Genomic DNA, 23865 nt, shown 5'->3' on the forward strand with positions numbered 1-23865 from the left:
CCCTCAGCACTCCCAAAACATCCTGTATACACCATCTTGGCTGTAAGCAACCTTTAATAATGAGTTTTGTTGTTCAGTAGCCTACGTAAGGTCGTATGATCCTTGAGTGCTGGGATTTTGCCCTATTGTTCTTTGTATACATATAAATGACTCTGGATTTGAAGGGTGGATGGATGAATGAATCAACAAATCAAGATACATGTAAGTTCTTACATAAAAATCACAGACATATTTTGGCTATAAGAAAAATGTCTGAGCTCCAACTAACATTTTATTTATTTAAAGTAGTAACCAATAAATCCAGTTGTCATCAAGTGGATGCCAACTCATGGCAATCCCATGTGTGTTAGACTAGAACTGTGCTTCACACGATTTTCAATGGTTGACTTTTGGGAAGGAGACTGCCAGGCCTTTCTTCCAAGGCACTTCCGGGTAGATGTGAACGTCCAGTCTTTCAGTGAGCAGCCAAGTGCATTGCCATTTGCAACACCCAGAGATTCCAATAACCAATATCACTGATCTTTTACACAATTTAAGTATCTGTACAGCACAATATTAATAAGATGGTGAATTATTAGAAAGTAAATTCTCTTCTTCACTTACTATAGTAAAATCATCATCAAGTTTATGGATACACTTTTATAAAATTATATTGTTTTCTTAGGGCAAATTAATAATCACATTTAAAAGATAAAATAGCATTCAAATTAAAGTTTCTTTTCAAGCTTATTTTTATATAAAATTTCAAATGTAAACAATAGAGCAATATAATGAATTATCATGTATCTATAACTCGGCTTCACAATTACCAACTCACAGCAATCTTGTTTCAAATAACCCACCCTACTCACACAATCTCAGGTATTTGAAAATTTATCCATAAATGTTATAGTACCACATGTTAAAAAACACACAATGTTTGAACATCTGCAATGCCATTATCATACCTAAAACAATTAGCACTGATTCTTTAACAGGATTAAATACGCAGTCAGTGTTCAGGTCACCTTTTAGTCTCATGGTTCTATGTCGCTTCCGTTGATTAAGTAGGACTGCAAACACAGTTCACACACTGCATTTGATTCATCTATTACAGAAATCGTTTTATTAATCTAAAAGTCCCTGCTGCCTCTGTCTTTCTTTCAATACACTTTGTGGGGAAAATTAGGTAATTTGTTTTGCAGTTTCCTGCATTCTAGATTTTGTTGATTGCATCCTCATGGTATCATTTAAAATATTTTTCTGTCCCTTGTATTTTTTATAACTGGCTGTTAGATACAGAGGCTTGATCAGAGTCAAATACAATTTTTTTTTTTTTTCCTGCAAGAATATTTTACAAGTGGCGTTGTGGACCTCTAGCAGAAGTCATTTAATGCTAGGTTGCCTTTCTGTGTGAGGTTGAGTTTATCTGAGTTCAGGTATTGTCAGCCATATCCATCCATTAGAAAGCTCCCCATTAGCTTTATACCTAGCAGCTACTAATAATCATACAGCTTCATCCATGATTTAATTAGAATGGTGATATTATATCAGTCTTTCTTCATTATTAAGTGAAATACTTCATACTATAAAGAGAAACATTCCCATGTCATACTTGTTAGCCTTGAGGTAGTTCATATAGGAAAGGCATTTTCATTTATATTACTTATTTACCAGTTTTCAGAAAGAGTTTAATTTGCTAGCAACCTTCAAAGTGGACTAATAATTTTTTTAAGTCTCATGGATTTTAACTTATTTGATGAGCTTTAATCCATTGTTAACATTCTTGTTAATGCCCAAACTGTCCCAGCTTTGGCCAACAGTAAACCCTTATTACTTTCTGGATGCTTTTGATAAGACTTCAAGTAGTCTGGTATTTTCCTTGCTTTCTGGTATGAAAAGATGTTCCATTACTATCTTGTATATTTCTTGCCTCAGACTGTAACTTAGCTATTACATCAAAATGTTCTGGGTCCACTTAAAAGGAAATGGTACTTAGAGATTGCAATATGAGTAATAAGAGTACTATTGCTACTGGATTTGTCACTGGAGTGAGTTACAGGGTCATCTGTTTTTTTAGAGACAATACATTAAGTCTGTATACTAGTATTTCCAATTCAAATTTAAAATTATGAGGAGTTTTGATTTTGTATTATCACTTGAATTCAGTTTCTTGGTTACAAATGACACTAATAAAATTACTTATTTGCTTTATCTTAGAATATACACAGTAGTTTAAAAATAAAAATACCATTATTACTAACAATATGATTAGTAAAGTTATGATTTCTTTGCAATTCTTTTTGTCCTTATGGTATATACTCACACACTCAAATTACTGCTTTAAAGTCACCTGAAATAATACATTTCTGTGTGCATGGCCACTAATTGGTATAATTAGGGTCATCTGCTTTTAAAAAGAAGCCTTGGTGGTGCAGTGGTTAAGAGCTCAGCTGTTAACCAACAAGTCGGCAGTTCAAATCCACCAACTACTCCTTGGAAACCCTATGGGGCAGTTCTCCTCTGTTCTATAGGGTCGCTACGAGTTGGAGTCGACTGGACAGCAATGGTTTCGCTTTTAAAAAAAAATTTTTTTTAGGGACTTTTAATTCATTTTTATTTAATGCTGCTTTATTATTTACTTGGAACTAACTTCAGAGTACAAGTTATAGTCAGAAGTCCTGCTTCCATTCCTGTCTCATCTACACTGTATGTCCTACCTTCCCTTACAGGAGCTAGCCATTTTTAAGTTTTTATTTAGCTTCCTTTTAATATAAGCAAATTATAAATAAGTGTATTTTTATCTTTCCTTTCATAAATAACTGGTAAGAGCTTTTATACTGTTGAATAAATGACAGCATATTATACACACAGTATATTCTAGAGATCATTCCATAGCAGTAGATATGTTCCCCATTCCTTTATGAAGCTGCATATACTCCATTTGGTAGATACATCATAGTTTCTACTTGTCCTTCAAGGATGAACATTTGTTTTGTTTCCAGTCTTTTGATACTACAAACAGCAATACAATAAATGGCCCTTTAGGTGTGTATTTTTGTATTTATAAGTTTATTTCTTCAACATTTTGATCTGCTATTTATCAAACGACATAAACATATCCTTTTTGAAGTTTTCAATTTACAATCACCTAGCACCCAGGTCTTGATTTTTAAATACTAATTCCACACTTAAAGAAACTAGGGCTCTTTGAAGAAATAGCTGATTCTGGTTAAGAGCTTGGCTACTAACCAAAAGGTCAGCAGTTCAAATCCACCAGCCGCTCCTTGGAAACCCTATGAGGCCTTTCCTCTGTCCTACAGAGTTGCTATGAGTTGGAATCAACTTGACAGCAACGGGTCTGACTTTCTAGTTTTGTTAGGGTTGGGACAGAGAAGGTACAAGATGAGCCTAAACTGTCTTGTTGTGCCAAAAAGAAAACATTAAAGAAAAAAAAGTGGGGTGGTGGGGTGGTGGGGAGAAGCATGTCAAAAGGACAAAGAAAAAAAAGGACACAGGAGACAGCTTGAGGGAGCTTCCATTGGCCAAATGTGACTTGACTATCAATATACATAAAGACAGTAAAGGTTACCCATTAAATAAAAAAGGAATCCAGTAGTCTATGTTGATGATAAATAGATAAGACAGACAGACAGGTAGGGTAGACAGAGAGGTAGATAAATGGAAGAGGGCTCTTCCTTATAGTAGAATGCCAACTGATAAATGTGGACAGAGTAGTAGTGGTAGAAAATTACCACTTTGCAATCATCATAGAAAATACTAGTTCAGTCAAGAATCATCAATGGATGCCAAAGCTAGGGGGAAGAGTTTGATGAGCAAAATATTTGTATGGTTTTGTGTTATCTCTTCACAAACTGCTTATTAGCTATAATGAGAAAATATACTGGAGAAACCAGACAACACTTTGTCCTGCTGATGAAAATGAACATCACCAACAGGGGGCAGACAGACATTATGAGCCTCAAGATGTGATACCTTTGAGTATCACATTTAGCACAGTACTCTGGTCGGGGATGCACAGGATAGGAGATAACTTGATCTAATAATAAGTGAAGATCAGACGACTCGGAATTGAGAAATGTTCTATAAAATAACTGGCTTTAGTCTTCAAAAATGCCAATGCATAGAAGACAAAGACAGAGGAACTGTTATTAAAGAAGATTAAAGAGACATGACACTCATATGTAATAATGTGATCTCAGACTGGACCCTGTAGTAAAAAACAATTAGGATGACTGACAAAACTGGAATACAAATTGAAGATTGAAGTATTGTATCAATATAAAATTTCCTGAGTTTAACAACTGTACAGTGTTTATGTAAGAGAATATTTTTGTTCGTAGGAAATAAAATACTGAGGTACTAATGTGTAAAGGGGCATTATTTTTACAACCTATTCTCAGATGATTCACAAAAAATAAATATGTATTAAAAATATATCTTGTATATAAATAATGTGTGCTATAAAGAAAGAATGATAACAGGCAAATGTGGCAAAAGTTAAAAATTAGTAAAACCGGGCAAAAGAAAAAAATTTCTTGGTACTATTCTTCCAACTTCCCTGTAATTTGAAATTAATTCAAAATAAAAAATGTTAATAAATAAAATATTTTTTCAACACCACAAGCTTCCTTCATTAATAGTCAATGTTATGAAATCTCATTTGCAGATAATAAAAGGTACAAAGATGAGGAAATTTAAAGCCGCAGAAGTCAAATGAATACAAAAGGCAAGTAGGTAAACATTAAGTGGTATAAAGAATACAAATATCTAATATACAATCAGTCAAGAAAATGGCCAAACAGGCAGACAGAAATATGAGAACTGTGTATAACCTTTCCTCAAGAGACCTGAAAAGGTAAAAATGAATATTCAGGAAATTAAATGTCAAATATATATAACAGTTGCCTTAGAAAATGTTAGTTGCCTACTTCAGCATGTCTTACTTCCTTAATAACAGAAATCTAAATATTATGGCCACCTCATAGAAAAGAGTGCATAGTGCAAACCCTCCTGCAGCTAAGTGTGCCACGAACTTAACTTCTAACAAATGAGACACAAGCAGAAGTGTATTGTACTTCCCAAAAGGTTAAGGGGGACTAACTCAGCTAGGAGGAGCTCCCTGTTTTGCCCTTCTGCTTTTCCTTCAAAGTTTGCTACTGACAGCATGAAAAGGGGGGAAAATAAACCTCAGTGCTCAAAATTCACATCTACATAGCTTCTTTTGGTAAAGAGGCCAATATTCTTTACGAATAATCCTAAGGTTACTGTAAGTCAATCTTCCTAATAACTCGAGTAATCAGAAGGAAAAAACACTCTGTTCAATGAGAAAAATGAAATTCATTCTTAATTTCTTTTTTTAATTTAAGGTTAAATTTTTAAGAGTTTTAGTGCAGCTATACTCAATGGTTCGCCCTTCATGGAGTTCCATGTAACTGAAATGTTAAGATTACATACCTATGGCTTAGCTTAAAGGAATTTGCTTCTCAAATTCTAGCCCACATTAAGATCACCGTCATCCCCTAATTTAACTGCATATTCCAGAGCCCTATCCCTTAGAGTCCCTAGGTGGTGCAAACAGTTAACGTTCTGCTGTTAACCTAAAGGTTAGTGTTTTGAGTCCACCCAGAGGAACTTCAAAAGAAAGGCCTGGTGACTTACTTCTGAAAAATCAGCCACTGAAAACTGTAGGAAGCACAGTTCTCTCACACACTGGGGTCACCATGAGTCAGAATCAAATCAACAGCAACTGGTTATTAGTGGACCCCATCCCAGACCTATTAAACTCTGTAGAGAAGCCCGCACTAAGGCTGATTTTAAAACTTCTAATGGCTTTCCTTTGTTTTTGGGATAAAATGACTAAGATCTGACCTCTACCTACTTCATCTCAAACTACTGTCCCGTCTCTACTCAGCATGCTATAGCCTCACTGCTTTCCTTCAGCCCTTGAATTTGTCATGCTCTTTCCTACCTCACAGCCTTGGTATAAGCAGTTCTCTCTACCCGGAAAGCTTATTTATCTCCACCCCCACTTCTCCCCTAGTACTTCTACTCTACTCCTCCTTCACTTCTCAAGTTGAGCTGTTCCTAGACCTCGTAAGGCTTCTCACCAATACTCATAGGATACTACAAATTTCCTTCACAGCACTTAATACACTTTGGAGTATCATACCACACAACTAAGTATTTGATTAAACTCTCCTTCACTATCACTCCAAGCAAAAGGTTCCTCATTCATAAAATACGGATCGTAACAGTACCTAAACTTCATAGGTAATAAACGCAAATATAAAGAAAGCACTTAAACTTAACACAGTGTCTGGCACATAATGCATGCTTAACATAAGCTCATGTGAATGCAGGAGGTGTTTCACTGAACAACTGTACCCCTACTTTCTAGCACTATACTTGACATAACAAACTCTGAAAATACATTCATGAATTAATATATTAAGACTCATACTGTATGCATGAAAACAAAATGTTCTCAAGGAAATAAAGATTCTTCTATAGTAAAGGAAAAAAATAGTCTTCAGGCATTCTTTGCTTTTTTATCACAGGAACTGGGAACTAGTTTGCAATGGAACCTAAAGGAAAAACGCACACAATAATAAATGAATGACTTTCGAAGAAAATGGTAGCAAAAGTAGCTGCTTTCCCTACCACCAGATTACCAAGAGAAGAAACTAACCCTGTTAAACCTTGGAGCAGAATGAGAAAGTCAAGGAAGTGATGTGTGGAGTGGATGTAAGGGTAGTGAGGCGGTATGAAAAGAATACCTCAAAACAGCAGCCCAAGAAAAAAAGTTGGCTTACGTGTAAATATTAAATGTAAATTAGACTACCTGTACCAAAGCCTTAGATCTATGATTTTTCATTTTAATTCTATTAATTAATGTATCCATTTGTTTACTTCTTTTGTTCCTAGCACAAAAAGATTTTCTTTCTTGCTCATTCCATTTCCCTACTTTTTCTTTCCTATTTTTTTAAAACTGGTAGTAATATTTAGAAGGATCAGATTCCAGGAAGGGGATGAGGGGATACTACAGGATACCCTGATAGAAGATTAACTTTCTACAGAAATATTTTAAGATGGTACTATGTACCTGGCAAACAGAGCCACATCTTTCTCCTGCGGAGTGGTTGATGGGTTCGAACTACTGACCTTTTGGTTAGCAGCCAAGTGCTTTAAACCACTGTGCAACCAGGGCTTCTTGCAAATAGAGCTATACATATCCAAATCAAATAATTTTATCCTAAAGAACAAGCACCCTGCACAAAATTCTCCGTGTCTTTGTCCCCTTTTTCCCCTTTAACTACTGCTTAAGCATCAATGCATTTTCAAAAGGGCTTATTTGGGGGAGCTTTTGAAAGAATTTTTGGACAGACACTTGTGGGGAGATTTAAGACTAACTTAAACAGTGTTCTGAAATTCAACCATGAATTGTTTTCTCCTAGCTTTCTATTTCTAGCCTTTCTTCTCATTGTGATTGTATCTATGCCTGTATATCCATTAAGTAAGCCTCAGGTTTCTTCTACATGGAGATAATAAAACATAACACAGGATTACTGTGAAGATTAAAAGAGATGTAAAGCATACTGCCTAACTTATAGTAGGAGTTTGATATGGAGAGCTACTAGAGATAAAAACATTGTTCTCCTGAGTTCACGATCAGAATCATTACTTCAAAGTTTGCTTTGGGTGTTCTTTGGACTGCCACAATTGTAAGTATAAATATATAAAATCTCTACGAATGAAACCTATACTTACACTGAATAAATTTCAAAATAAAATTGTTTAATGGGGGAGAAAGAAAGAAGACATGATTATGATGAAATGGTAATATGCCAGACATTGGGTTCTCATTTAATTTATTTTCATGTTATGAATAAGTAAGTAAATGGAAGCTCAAGAAGGTTAAATGAAGAAAAAACAGTAATACCAACATTATAACAAAGTATAAATTATAAATTCATAGGGAGAACTGAAAATTTAGAAAAATAAAAGCCACTAATTTCCCAGCATGATCTCAGTGAATTTATTTGAAAAGAATATTCCTTAATATCTATGGCAGAAAAAGCTATTATTCATTGCCTAGTTGTCCCTTCCCCAAAACCCCAACTATCAATTTTCTTTTGCCTTTTAGTATTAGATAATCCCCCTCTATCCAGATTTGGTTAGTACATGCCCAACTAGCTGAAGATTAGATTTCCCAGTTTCTCTTTCAGTAGATATGACTACGTGAACAGATTTTGGCCAATGGGGTACTGGCTAGAAGTGACATGTGCAATTTCTCTCATAATCTTAAAAAGAAGTGGTTTGCCTTAAACCCTCCACATTCCCATCTCCTTCTTGCTGGCTGGAAATGGCAACCACTGGAGCATTAGAAGCCTTATGTTAAAGATGGCAGGGCTGACCCAATGGCAAGGGTACCTGGATAACTGCACAAGACACAACTCACTTTCCTGCTCTAGGCTATTACATGAAAGTAAAGAATTTTATGTGAGCACCTGTGTTTAGAGGTCTCTGGTATAGCATCTTAACTGCTTCTCTAACTTATACTGTACTAATGGCTGTGCAGTAAACATTTCTGAAAGAACAGGCTATATGTATATTTAATTTTAATTTACTTGCTCAGCTCTTCAACTAACAAGTATTGGGCATGGATTCCTACTAGGGACAAGGTGGCTGTTGTTGTCACTATGGGAAAAAAGAAAAACTTAGGAGAATCAAATAACTAAAGATGGATCAATTCCAGATTGAGGAACTGGAGATGGGGAAATGGAATCAAGGGCAAGGCTTCATGGAGGAAGTTATTTCAGAGCTCAGTCTCCATATCTTTCCACATATATTTCCTTCTGCCTGGAATACACATACGTCCTTTCCTAAGTATCTCGCAAGGTACCTTTGCCAATGGGTTAAATTAAGCATTTGATAAAACTCAATATCATATCCTTTAGGTACCCTTTCCCGATTTCCCCAGGCATAGATCACTGTCCCAGCCTGTGTTCTTTCTAAAAATACTTTGCTCATAAGTTATGAATAATCCCTTCCCAATATTATAATTACTGTACCTACATCTTTTGCCTACTAGATCCTGGAATTCATTATGTCGGGACGTTTATTTTGTTACTTTTATAAACCATTACCTACTGGAGAATACCATCTAGAAAGTAGTAGGTAATGAGTAAATTGCATAGAACTAATGAGAAACTAGGTGGACAAAGGCAATGGCTTTCGAACTGTTTGGACCATGACCTATATGACAAATACATTTCACATCACGATCCAATACACATAAGTAAAAAGTTTGAAATAATACTGTATAAGAGGGACATTATACTTTGTATTCTATTTTACATTGTTTCCTTTATTAAAAAGAAATCTGATCCTGACTCACTAATAAGTTACAACCCACTGTTTAAAATACATTAGCCTAGATCAAGTTATTTAGAAAATGAGAAGGGTTCAGCTACATTAATATTAAGATCAGACCCATCTTTAAGTTCTATAAAATTACACTGGATTAAAATTTGTTATCCATCTTACTACAAACAATATCCATTTTACAAGTGATAAAATACTATAGAAGGTTTGAGAAAATCTGGAAAATATCTTCCCATACGTATGACTCTAAAAATCAGTTGATGACTTTGCTTTGTTAGGCAGTGACTGCCAAATACAACCGTTGCTTTTAGCATTCAAAATTACGAATATAAAACTGTCGTTATAGTAAAATCTTCTTAAAGAATATGACTCTATTACTCTAAAATCTCTAACTGAATAAATGAAAAGAATAAAACTGCTAGCAATGTATGTTAGCATTTAGCATGATTAATTTCAAAGACGATTATTTGGATTTAGTCATGTTAAATCTGAGGTAAAGATGGTAAACTCAAAAATAAATATCCTCTAATAAGCATTCAAGGAATGATCATCTAAGAAATAAGGTATATATATACCTGTGAAAGTCACTAATAGTTCCATAAAAAATGCCTATGAAATCTGTAACACTATCAATGCTATGATAAAAATCTCTAATTCTGTATTTTACAGTTAGAACAGTTAGGCAAGGCTTATTTACATTTTTTTGCCCAGTAGTATTATTTATTATATGGAAGTCCAATATATCTAGAAATTATATTATGTTGGGGAAACCCTTCAAAATAATCTAATGAGGGAATAGTAATAGGTAGGAGTTATAAATTAAACTAGATTAGCCATGAGATGAAAACTGAAACTACTTGCTAGGTACATGAGAGTTCATTCTTATTCTCACTCCTTTTGTATATGCTTGAAATTATCTGTAATAATTTTTAAGTTAGCACAAATAATAAAATAAATATCTATACTTAAAAGTTCTATTTTTGGACAGATTAACCATATCTAACTTGCTTTTTAAAAAAGGTTTTAAAAATATTTACAGGCTTCTAAATTAATTTCATGAATACTGGCACAAAAACAAAGTTTCCAGTATTATATGTTCACTTTCTAACAAAACTATTTGTAATTGGTATTTGGTCAAAGTCTGCATATACTCATGGGAGTGCTGCTGCACATTAAGAACCTTCATTTACTGAGAGTCACTTACTAGAAAAAGAGAAGTAACCAACATAGTACACACAATATGACTGAGATAAGTTACTGAATACTAGGTCAATTCTTTGGTATAAAACACATGCTAAATCTGGAATAGAGAAAAGAATATTTACACCTGCAGTACTTGTATACAGCTAACTATAACGCTTCTTTTCTTGTAAATGTCTTCAGGAACAAGCCTCTTCCTTTCATTAATGCAATTTAGGATTTAATCATTTAGAACTGGGAATATAATATAAAAGTTGTATTAAATTGCAATACAGACTGTAACACCACTCTTGTCACTTTTTCTTCTCCAGCGGCCCCATGTCTTTATATAGCATTCCCTGTCTTCTACTAATATCATTTTACTTGGGTATAAAAATTAAATTACTCTTTGCTTTTAGCCTGAGCCTGTCAAAATGCCTATCATGAAAGCCATGTTACCAGAACTCTTAACACACATAAAATTTAAGATTATTAGGATTTTAAATGACCCCTCAAAGAAAAACAAAACTTCATTCTAATACTGTGCTTGATGCAGAAGTTAATCATTTGTCCTTATGTTCCAAACCTCTCTCTCCTATCTCTGAATTACCACAGCACTTTGTATCTCACTGCATTTACACATCCACCTGATAACTACAAATAGTGAAGGCTTATGTCTCTTTCTTGACTCTAAGTTTTAGACGAAAAACTCAATTTTAGTACCCTGCGGTAACTATCACATAGCAGTTGATCAGTCAACTGAATTAAATTATCTGGAAAAGAGAACTGTATTTCTGAACTGAGAAACAGCTATAGGGAGTCATTTTTATTAAGAAATTAACTTCCCACTATGCTCATGTCTATACTTCAGCTCTGAGACATCACAGACATTCAATCCAAGAAGCCAACGTTGTTTGGCCAGAACTTTGTCTCTATATTTTAATCTCAATGATAATTTAGGCTTCACTTAATCTATCCAGACCAAAGAAACTTTAGAATGCAGTTTAACATTTACTTAAAGTTCACTTTTGACTAAACAGTCACCTCTTTTCATAATGGCAGATAATATACTTACAATTGAAAACAAAATTTTATTAGTTACTTATAAAAAATTAAAGTTGATTCTAGTACAACAGATTTCTGGGGACTCTCCCTAAAACCAGAGGTTCTGACCAGCTCATTCATGTGGGCAATCCACTCCCCTGGCTATCTCTCAATACATGTATTTCTCAAAGATTAAAGAAGAAGCATATGGGACAGGATCTGAGAAGGCATGTACAGCGTGAAACTGTCTCTGAATATTCTGCTAAGCTTTCTCTTTTTCTTCTTCCTCTACCTAGGACTAAGCCATACAAAAACTTCAGCATAACCCTGAATAAACCTCAGGGTAAAGAACAATAAAACTAAGATGTCCAGCATATTCTCTTTATTGGGGAACTATGATCTCATAAAACCTTCCTCTTCATTACTCTTCAGAATTGAAAATATATATATACCATTTTTTCTTCCTTTCTCCCCAAACCACATCATTTCTCTAAGATTACAAAAGTTAAAGAGCTCCATGAAAATTTCCCTATATAGCCTACATCATTCCAGAATTTGCCCAATCACATTTTCTTTCACCTTACTTGCCTATATGACCCAACAAATTTAAGTATCTCACTTAACTGATGATGGCTATATCATCATAAAAAAACCCGTTGTCATCGAGTCAATTCCGGCTCACAGCAACCCTATATGACACAGAAGAACTGCCCCATTGGGTTTCCAAAGAGTGGCTGGTGGATCTGAACTGCTGATCTTTTGGTTAGCAGCTGAACTCTTAACCACTGTACCACCAGGGCTCCCCACCTATCACAGGCTTACCAAAAGCTATGATACTCTTTCTTAAATTTACTTTATAACTTTAAAACATAGTAAAGATGCTGAATGACTCCAAGTGAATAGCTTCATATATATGCCCATGAATTTAATATGCATAAAATCATCTGAGAATCTTGTTAAAATGAAAATTCTGATTCAGTAAACCTGGGATGCATAGGGGAAATTTTAAGGTGAAGGAACTGTTCTGTATGTTACTATGTCAAAACCCATAGAATAATATAGCACAGAGTAAATGTAATATATACTTTAAAAAAAGAAAAAGAAAAACCAGGATGACTGGGGATCCCAGGATGAAATGCAGACCATGACAAATAAATTTAACTTTATTACAAATTATGACATAACCACTTTGAAAATGAGGAAAAAAGGAATTATGCTGAGTAACTTTGGAAAACAGTGTTTTGACTGGAAACTGTAAAACTAAATATAAAAGGAACTACCAACTGTACATAAACATTGTACGTTTTTGATGGGCCTAGGAGCTGAAAATTCCGAAACTGCTTTATGTGTATACCGAGGCTGAATAAATAAGTGAATAAGTGAGCAGATAGTGGATGGTGCGAGCTAGGTTTCTGATAATCAGGGACAAAAATTATAGACAGGCAAGAAAGGAAGGTTAGAATGAACCACGTTATTGTTAGGAGCCATCAAGTTGGTTCTGGCTCGTGTACAACTGAACGAAACACTGCCTGGTCCAACACCATCTTCACAACTGCTGCTATGCTTGAGGCTACTGTTATAGTCAATGTGTTGATCCATCTTGTGGATGGTCTTCCTCTTTTTTGTTGACCCTCTACTTCACCAAGCATGATGTCCTTCTCCAGGGAATGATCCCTCCTGATAACATACCCAAGTATATGAGACCAAGTCTCACCATCTTCACTTCTAAGGAGCATTCTGGCTGTGCTATTTCCAAGACAGATTTGTTCCTTCGCCTGGCAATCTGTGGTATATTCAATATTCTTCGCCAACACCATAAATCAAAGGCATTGGTTCTTCTTTGGTCTTCCTTATTCATTGTCCAGCTTTTGCATGCACATGAGGCAAATGAAAACACCATGGCTTGGGTCAGGCACACCTAAGTCCTCAAGGTGACATCTTTGCTTTTTAACACTTTAAAGAGGTCTTTTGCAGCAAATTTGCCCAATGTAGTACAGTTGGCCCTCCGTATCCATGGGTTCCACATCTGCGGATTCAATCAACCACAGATTGAAAATATTCAGGAAAAAAAAGATAAAAGGTTCCAAAAAGCAAAACTTGAATTTGCCAAACACTGAGCACTACGCTGATTCCACACAAATGAAGTGATGTGTAGGCATACCCTGCTGTAGCCTCCCACCGTTTCAAGATCCTCAGCCTCTCTCCAGCAGTTACTCTTTGAGCATTGCTCACCCGGCGTCTCGTTAGTTCGCTACTTGTGTTGTGTGCACCCTTTATTTTTGTGAAAAAATGGCTCCAAAAAAGCAATTAAATGGTCAAAGAACTCCCTCAAATGTTAAGTTTAAGGGGGTTGAGGGCAGCGAGGAGAAGGAGTTTAAGGCTAATAAATGATGGCTGGCTGGCTATGTAAAGCACTATATAGCCTCAAGAACTTAAAAGATCACAGGACAATTGGCATCAGCTGATGCCAAGGCAGCATTAGCGTTCCCAAAAAAGCTCAAGAAACTCATAGAACAGAAAGGCTACCTTCCAGAGCAAGCCTTCATTTGTGATGAAAACACTGTTTATATTGTATTAGAATTTTAAATGATCTAAGAGATCATTTAAAGTACATGGGAGGATCTGCATAGGTTATATGCAAATACTATGCCATTTTATACAAGTGACTTGAGTATCCTTGGATTTTGGTTTCTGCACGGGTTCCTGGAACTAATCCCCAGAGGATACTGAAGGGTGACTGTACTGGATTAGAAATGGAGACATCATATGAACTCATGTTTACCTTAATACGCACACAAATGGATACAGGAACAACAACAGAAATACATGTATATGCATCGCTTAGTATATATATATTAGCTAGCTCTGTCTACTGAAAAGGCCTAGAAACAGTGATACCTGAGTAGCAACTAGCACACCCAGTTCCCAAATCTTGGTTTCTAATATGATTTTCCAACAAAAGTAAACAGGGCTACACCCATGAGTACCGTGCTCTTAAAAAAAAAAATTAACTGTATGAGACCAAACGGTCAGTCAACACCCTAATACAAAGAAGAGAAGGCTGGGGCGGGGAGTGAGCAGGGAAGCTTGATTAAAGGAAATGGAACAACCAGAATGGAAATAATGAGAATGTTGACACATTGTGAAAAATGTTAACAATGTCACTGAACAAAATGTACAGAAATCATTCAATGGGAACCTAATCTGCTGTGTAAACTTTTACCAAAAACACAGTAAAATATTATTAAATAAATTAATTGGGGGAAAAAAAAAAGTAAACAGGGCTCCTTGGAGAAATGATTGATTCTAAGGCTGGGGCAAGAAAAACACAAGATGAACTTGGAGCATCCTGTAGTACCAAAAAGTAAGGACGTGTTCAAAAAACAAAAGAACGGGAGCATGTAAAAAGGACACAGGAGCCAAGCTGAAAGAGCTTCCAATGACCAAGACTAGAACAATATGAACAAAGCAATAACACACTGGATTATAATCTAAAGTATAAAATACATATACCTAAATCCATGCCAATATAAGTGCATGACTGAGTAAATGAGGGAGAAAAGACAAATATTCCTCACAGAAAAATTTCATTTAAAATATGCAGATACTCCTTCTTCCAGGAATTGGAGCATAATTACCACCTACTCCCCTTGAGAGTGGACTATATAGACTTAGCGACTTGCTTCCAAAGAATACAATATGGAAATGGAAAAATAGTAACTATACAGTGGAAAAACCTGGCAGATATTACCTTAATCAAGGGATGAAGGTTCACATCATCAGTAATGTGATGTAGGTATTAAGTTCCCTATATGATGTGACAAGAAACACACTTCATCTCTTTGGTATTCTTTCCAAAAACTCATAACCCCTGTCTAGTCCTCACAAAAATATCAGACAATCCCAGATAGGGGGACATTCTATAAGATACCTGCCTAGAGCACCTCAAGATTATTAAGGTTATGAAAAACAAGGAAAGACTTAGAAACTCCTGCATATTAGAGAAGAGAGGGGAGACTTGACAACTAAACACAATGTGGTACCCTAGATGAATCCTGGAACAAAAAGAATGAAATCCAAGTAAAGTCTAGAGTTTAGTTAATAGTTTAAAAAAAAAAAAAAAAAGACTTTAAAAATGGCTATAAATCTAGTTTTCTCATCTGAAAAGTGGGACTCACTTTCCTGTGTCCTGCATACATTAGTTTATGACTGAATTGTGTTAATTCATGTAATGCACAGTGCACTATGTGCACCGTGCCTGGCCCAGAGAAAGAGCTCAATACTCATCAGCTGCTATCATTAATGTTTCTAGAGAGATGAAAAAGAGGCCTGGTGGAGTAACGGTTAAGTGCTGGACTGCTAACAGAAAGGATGGCAGTACAAACCCAAGAGCCACTGGGAGAAAGATAAGGCAGTCTGCTTTCGTATAGGTTAACGAAAAAACTATTGCTGTTGAGTCAATTCTGATACACAGCAACCCTATAAGACAGTTTAGAACTGCCCCATAGGGTTTCCAAGACTGTAAATCTTTACGGAAGCAGACTGCCACATCTTCCCCCACGAAGCGGCTGGCGGATTTGAACTGGCGAACTTTCCGTTAGCGGCTGAGCACTTTAACCACTGCGCCACCAGGGCTCCTTTGTAAGGATTACAGATGACCCCATCATACAACGTCACTATGAGTCAAAATTGACTTGAGGGCACACAATGACAGAGAAGAAATTTACCTAGCCTTTTTCAGGCATAGCTGTTCCTTAGGATTCCCAGGAAATGAAAAGCATGTGTAACATCAATTTAAAAAAAAAAAAAAGGGAAGATGCTGAGGGACTCCAGGTGACTCTCCTGTGGTTGTTGGTAGGTGTGGTCAAGTCAGTTCCGACTAATAGCAACCCTATGTACAACAGAACGAAACACTGCCTGGTCCTATGCCATCCTCACAATTGTTGCTACGTTTGAGCCCATTGTTCCAGCTACTGTCAATCCATCTCGTTAAAAGTCTTCCTCTTTTTCGCTAACCCTCTACTTTACCAAGCATGATGTCCTTCTCCAGGGACTGGTCCCTCCTGATAACATGTCCAAACTACGTGAGACGAAGTCTTGCCATCCTCGCTTCCAATGAGCACTCCCACTGTACTGCTTATATGACAGACTTGTTTGTTCTTCTGGCAGTCCATGGTATATTCAATATTCTTCGCCAGCACCATAATTCAAAGGCATCAATTCTGCTTATTCACTGTCCAGCTATCACATGCATATGAGGCTACTGAAAAATACAATGGCTTGGGTCATGGGCACCTTAATTCTCAAAGTGAAATCTTTGCTTTTCAACACTTTAAAGGGGTCTTTTGCAGCAGATTTGCCCAATGCAATACATCCTTTGATTTCTTGACTACTGTTTCCATGGGCATTGACTGTGGATTCAATTAAAACGAAATCCTTGACATCATCAATATTTTCTCCATTTACCATGATGTTGTTTATTGGTCCAGTTGTGAGGATTTTTGTTTTCTTTATGTTGAGGTGTAATCCATACTGAAGGCTGTAGTCTTCGATCTTCATCAGTAAGTGCTTCACATATATATATACTTAACATGTATACAAATCACCTTTGAATCTTGTTAAAATGATCATTCTGATTCAGTAGGTCTGAGGTTGAGCCCAAGAGTCTATATTTCTAACAAGCTCCCGGTTGATGCGAATGCTGCTAGTCTAAGGATCACAACTGGGGTTGCAACTTTTCTTTCTACTTATGTGTGTTTCTTATACTCTTCATAGTAAAATGTGTTAAAAATTTTTTTTCTCCATCTCTTCTTTATCCCTTCACCACTAAGAAATACTCTGAATCTTAAACACAAATCAGTACCAAATATAACTTAATAGTTATCAGCTGTAACTTACCAGTTACCTAGATCTTTAAATAAGCAATTACTGAAGCAGTACATAAAGAAGCAACTTCCCATTAATGTTTGCCTACACATTATCTCATGCCTATGCACAGAAAAATGTCTTTGAAAGTCTCAAGACATGTACAATTCTCTTATCCTTACTGGTTAAAATTAAGTACTTTACAGTAAACCAGTCATAATCATAGAAAATTCTGTGAAATTTTCAATTTAGTAAATTCCATTTGGAGAGATTCTGTTTCTCCAAATCAGGGCTTTGAAACTGGTCGCTCTGGTTGGAATCCCTGCTGAGAACTTACATTTCTAACAACTTCCCAGGTGATGCTAATGCTGCTTGTTAGGATCCAATTCTGAGAACCACTAATAGAGCAGTGGTTCTCAAATTTTATCGTACATAAGAATCACCGGCAGAGCATGTTAAAATGTAGATTCTGATTCAGTAGATCCGGGGTGGAAATGCAAATACTCAGCAAGGATTCAACCAGAACTAACCAGTTCGAAGCCCTGAAAGAGATACTTATTACCAAATCTCCAGCTAAATAAGTTTGAATTTTCAGAGAAAAAGGAGTTGGTTTTCCCTTTGAACACAGAACTGAAGCCATTTCTGCAGGTCTCCTTTCAGCCAAATAAAGATTGGCTTACTAAATAAACAATATCACCTGTGAGTAATGTGCTCCTTTAAACAATTTATTATATAAGACCAAACGGTCAACAGTTCTCCAAAAGGAAAAATGAGATGGTAAGGAGGGGAAGAGAAGTTAGATCAATGAAAACAGAACAAACAGAATGGAAATACTGAGAATGCTGACACACTGTAAAAATTGTAACCAATGGCACGGAACAATTTGCTCCTAAAACATGATAAAATATTATTAAAAAAGAAATTGTTTTTTTTGGATTCAGTAGCATGAACAGGAAGGAGCCCTGGTGGTGTAGTGGTTAAGCACTCAGTTGCTAAACAAAAGATCAGTGGTTTGAACCCACCACCCAATCTGCGGGAGAGAACTGTAGGAGTCTGCCTGTGTAAAGATTTACAGGCTTGGAAACCCTATGGGGCAGTTCTATCCTGTCCTATAGAGTGGCTATTGACTCGACAGCAATGGGTAGAGTATGTACAAGACATTTGGGGAAATAAAAAAGTAATAGGAAAAGATGAAGAAAGCACATACTAAACTGACAAATAGGGATTAACAAAAAATGAGATGTAGAGGAATCATACTTTCCTGTAATCAGTGACATCACAGAAAATTTAAAAAGCCAGTTTACTTAACTCAATGACTTTTTGCCTTTAAAAGGCTTTGTGATTTCATATTTTGTCTTCCTAGAAATGATTTTTAGCTTAAAGTTTTGAAATTTAAATACCGACTTTTTAAAAACTGAGATAAATGCAAAATAAGTACAGAAACAAAAAGTTGTTCAAATTTCTATTTTAGTTAGTTAAAGCAACTGATTTTGGTGACAAGAAATCTTCCTGGTACATATATGTGTAAGTGCAATGTTGCCCTAACTGGTGTGCCACAGTAGTAGTATTCAACAGGACACTAACAGATACTTGGTGAAAAATGTGGCCTGTGTTCAAATTGACTTTGACTCAGTGTTTCTTATATTTAACAGGTCAATTACACTAGGGCTTCACACAGCCTTTAAAAAGCCTTTAAAGTCTGAATTTCTAAGGAGATTTTTATTAAGAACATTTCCACTGATCATATTTCCTCTCACTACCTACCCATAACTGCTTCCCAAAACTACGTTAAAAGTGATCCAAAGATTCCTGAAATATAAAACAATAAGTAAAGCATTTTGTACAAGCCGAGGAAATTCAAGTGCAACACAGAATTCCTCTATGTAAATAAAAATTTGCAGGTATATACATACGTTTTAGTTAAATCAAGCATTGTTAATGCTGTAAAAACCTACAATGAAACTTAAAACAAATGTCATAATCAGGTCAACAAAGCTCCACTGCCAACTACAGAAAAAAAGTTAACATTATTACAGCACATCACGATCTCTCCCCATTCTATGAGAATTATTCAAAAGCATAAGCTATATTTAAAAAAAAAAAATCGCTGTTGCTGTTGAGTTGATTCCGACTCAAAGTGATTCTACAGGACAGAACAGAACTGGCCCATAGGGTTTCCAAGGAGCAGCTGGTGGATTTGAACTGCCAACCTTTCGGTTAGCAGCTGAGCTCTTAGCCACTATGCCACCAGGGCTCCATAATCTATAAAAACAAAAACTAAATCCATTGCTTTCCAAGTCGATTCTGACTTATAGCGACTCAATATAGGGCCTACTTAAAGTGATTCAAATTCTCAAATTTTACACGGACGAACTTACATTACTGAAAATTTAATCTACATGCACACACATTCTTCTGAATATTAAGCATCCCTCAATCATCCAAATCTGAGCAGAATGTGACCATATATTTCTGATCTTTACCCATAAATCTATTCCTGGAACAAATCGTCATCCAAAGTAATTTTAAAATAGAAAATGTCTAACCAGCATTTGAAAAACTTGTTTCCAAGTAACATCACAAATCCACGCAGCTGGAAATTCACGCTTTAAAATCTTGCAGAAGTCTCTTTAGAAAGTAACTTCAGTTAGATGAAACTTTGTGTTGAGCTGAAACTGCTGTACAGGTGCATCCTGGCCCACATTTCTTAGTAAGTAAGATTCAAAATTATCAGTTATAGTACAGACAAAGAGACCTATTTTCCTATGTATTCTTCTTCCTTTCAGTAAATGGTAAGAGAGCTCTCTACACAGAAACAATCAAAAAAACATTTTTTACTTGAAGGTGAATTTCACCTACCAAAAATGCCAAATGACATTTTGCTTAATTCTACTTCATGTCATAAACTTCCACTAAAAAAAGAAAATTCTGAAGCAAAATTAAATTTAAAAATTCTAGCCTATTAAAATCAATTTTTCTGCAAAAAAAAAAATGTACAATGTATATGAATTTTAAAAGCTGAGCAAATTTCTCCTCTCATTATTCTATACTGATATTCAGTTATGGTAACTTTTTTTAATTAAACACAGAAATCCCTGTATCTATAAACTTCACCTCCTCAGTCTTTCAACTAGGCATAATCTCCGTTACAGGTACTGCCTTATTACAGAAGCTTTGCAAGAGGGGATGGGAATTGAGGATTAGTAACAATGACACTAGAGGCGAAGGAAATGCATATCAAAACAGCAGTAAGGAAGAAAATGAAAGCAAAATAGAAGCAAGTCTCTCTCCTCCAGACAAACTCCAAGGCAGCTTCAAGAACTAGATAACTTGACAACCACGCGTCTCAGAAGCACATAAAATTATAGAAATGACATAATAACTAGAGAAATTATTCTGGAAGTATTTAAAATGGATATTCATTGAAAAAGACCTCTTTTATTTGCCTTACTACTCTGTCTTGCTTTAGACAGGGCAGCACACAGCAAAATACATAAAAGGTTACTCTAACAGGTTAAGAATCAGAATATAACAACATGTGATCTCTCTGCATACTACACAAAAAGATTTACTCTCAAGAGTCTTATTTTCTATTGTATGGGTAGCTTGATTCCTGTGTTTCTTCTAGATACTCCTATCTATGAACCATTTCATTGCTCATTAATGAGTAAAAGAATGTGGTCAATGAAATGATTCTTCCACTCACCTACTAAAATCAAATATCTATAGAGATCTGACTCAAAGCTGAGATTCAGTAGTCTTCTAATTTAACCTATCAACTCTGGTGATTTTAGTCAAACCCTTGTTGTCTGAAAGTTTATTAAACTTTGTAGTGAAGTGGTAGGTTGAAACTTCAATCACTTCACTTCTCATTTTACACTCGAGAAAATCATCAGAGACTTAGTTATAATGTTAATTAGACCTAGAAATGATCTTAACTCATTCTGTATCTCCTAAACCAATACTGATTCAACTAAATCATGCTACTCCCATAACTGCTCCTTACTTATTTCTTTAAAGAAAATACACGTATGATGTTCTTGTAATCCCAAGAGTCTGCCCGTGAAGACAGATAAAGTATACCTAGAAAAACACGGAAATGAATATTGAAACTGGGCACGCACAGAAAATTCCAAGTCACAGGTCAAACATACCACTGCTTTATTTTCTATCCAACACTTTTTCAGAAACCCTCCTAACTGCTGAATTTTCCTGTTTCTTACCATTCCATTTCTTCATCATTGTACTCAATGTTTCAGTTACATGTTATCCTGTTACGTGAAACACGATGTTAATTATAAGTAAATATTTACTGCTTATTGTAACAGGAACTATTTTAAGCCCTCTATGTGTAGCATTTCACTTAACTTTCAACTTAAATAAACAATACTGTAATCCTGAATTTATGGATGCAAAAATCAGACTCTAAGAGGTTAATTCACATAACTAATAAGAGGCAGAACTGGGCAGTGTGACTCCAATGCCATGTCCTTATCTGTACATATGATGAATGCATGTAACTACATAGGTTCTATTATTAACGTATAAGTAACTCAAAATTTAGGAGCTACAGAAAAATTTAGGATCTTTTCATTTAAGGAAGTTTCTTACACATTAAACTAGTATAATATAGTTTTTTCCTATAAACTCTATCTTCCTTCCAAAGACATGGCCCTAGTAAGAACTGTTAATTTATTCATAGACAATTAAAACTCCAATTTGAAAAGAAAACAGAAAAAAATTGGGTCCAGGAATACTTCAACAAACGTCCTTATCAGTGCTGTCCAAAAGAACTTTCTGCAATGATGGAAATGTTTTATATCTGTGCTGTCCAATATTATAAACATTAGTGGCTACTGAGCACTTGAAATGTGCCCACTGTGACTGAGTAATTTTTAACTGTATGTACTTTAATTAATCAAATAAATTTAAATGTCTTTCTTTTTCACTTGCTACAGGTTCAATTACTAACCCAAACAATACAAAGTTTCCAACAGATCTAAGTAAGCCCAAACTTTCTACATTTAAACTCTTCTTGGTGTATCTGAATGAAAAAAAAAAAAAAAATTAAAATCTGTATTATCAACAAAGTTTCAATAGAGCTAGCGGAAACTTTTTACTATTTGGATAGCTAAGAGGAACAATCTGACATCTGAAAACTGCTGCTTATGGGGAGAAGTAAGCAAAGTGTCAAACAAGTTTTCAAAACTCTTCATAATAAATACTTCACAACAAATAAACTGCTTACCTTGAGTCTCCACTACTGTTTCTAACACTTTCTTCATCACTGTGTCCATTCATTGTAAATATCAGAAGTTTTAAAATAAAATATAAATCTTCCCAGTTTAAAAGATGAATATAAATACTGACTCCCCTTGAATATCAAAAATTCAGATGAATTTTCTTCAACATTCAGATTTCCTGGGACTGTTTTGATTCACCTAAAAAAAAAAAATACATTAAGAAAGTAAGACAATGTCCTATAGAAAAAAGATAAATTAGCTTGTTTAGAACATGCACAAACCTACCTAACGCCAAAGAGACTAAAGGTGGTAAGGAAGAGGTGGAGTCTTTTACTTAAAATATCCAGGCTTCCAGTAACTGTATTTGATTACTTACTAGAATTAAGCACTGCTAGGAATACATTTTTTGACAGAAATTAAAATATTTGTAGACTGGTAAATTTTAGAGACTAACTACAACTATGTAGCATTATTAATATAGATTAATAAAGCAAAATGATACTATGTGACACACATATAACCCAAAAATGGAAAACAGAATCTTATTAAAATACTTGGTCAAACAAATGAAGTGAGGGGGAAAAAAGGCTGTCTTTAAATCAAGCCCCAATTCCTATCACTATGATCTTCATATACTGAAGTGAGGGAAAGTTTTGAAAATGCTCTCATGAGAAGAACATAGGAAAATGATACTATAGAATCTTAGGAAAAATGCATAGGTCAAAATAAACATGTTCCTTCACAGGTAAATTGATAGTGCAGTGATAAAATTTAAATAATACTTTTCCAGTTTGGACGTGCAGACATCCCATGAATTTTTTTTAAAAAAGGTAACATTTTCTACACAGTACATCTGAATTTTTAAATAAGGAGTTTGGGCTGAAATAATGGACGACAGAGCATTTCCACTTCTCAAGATTTCAGTATAACACTGGAGAGTCACCTACAAGCCATCCACGAATAAACAAAGGAGATCTCTGGCAGGGGAGGGAGAGGAAGAAGCGGGGGAAGGAGACGTCAGATCCTTCCCCAGCCAGAAAGTACCGAGACAGCCTACTGAGAGCAGAGCTTGTCCTCCGACCTCAGCAAAGAGAATTCACTCCTAAAATTATTTCCGTTCCACAAAAAAAAAGAGGGGGAATATAGC

The 23865-nt window shown here is 35.4% G+C and overlaps 1 protein-coding gene across 1 annotated transcript in view; it reads right to left on the reverse strand.

Moving 5' to 3' along the window:
* The window catches only part of CHD1 (chromodomain helicase DNA binding protein 1), an 82220-nt gene extending 59302 nt beyond the window's left edge, over positions 1-22918 (reverse strand). The window contains exon 1 of the mRNA XM_004375048.3: positions 22724-22918. Coding sequence (XP_004375105.1) covers positions 22724-22776 — 53 coding nt within the window. The 5' untranslated portion in view covers positions 22777-22918. The remainder of the gene's footprint in view (positions 1-22723) is intronic.
* Positions 22919-23865: the final 947 nt, after the last annotated feature.

This window comes from Trichechus manatus, unplaced genomic scaffold, assembly GCF_000243295.1.
Source record: "Trichechus manatus latirostris isolate Lorelei unplaced genomic scaffold, TriManLat1.0 scaffold00032, whole genome shotgun sequence".
NCBI classification, from domain to species: Eukaryota; Metazoa; Chordata; class Mammalia; order Sirenia; family Trichechidae; genus Trichechus; species Trichechus manatus.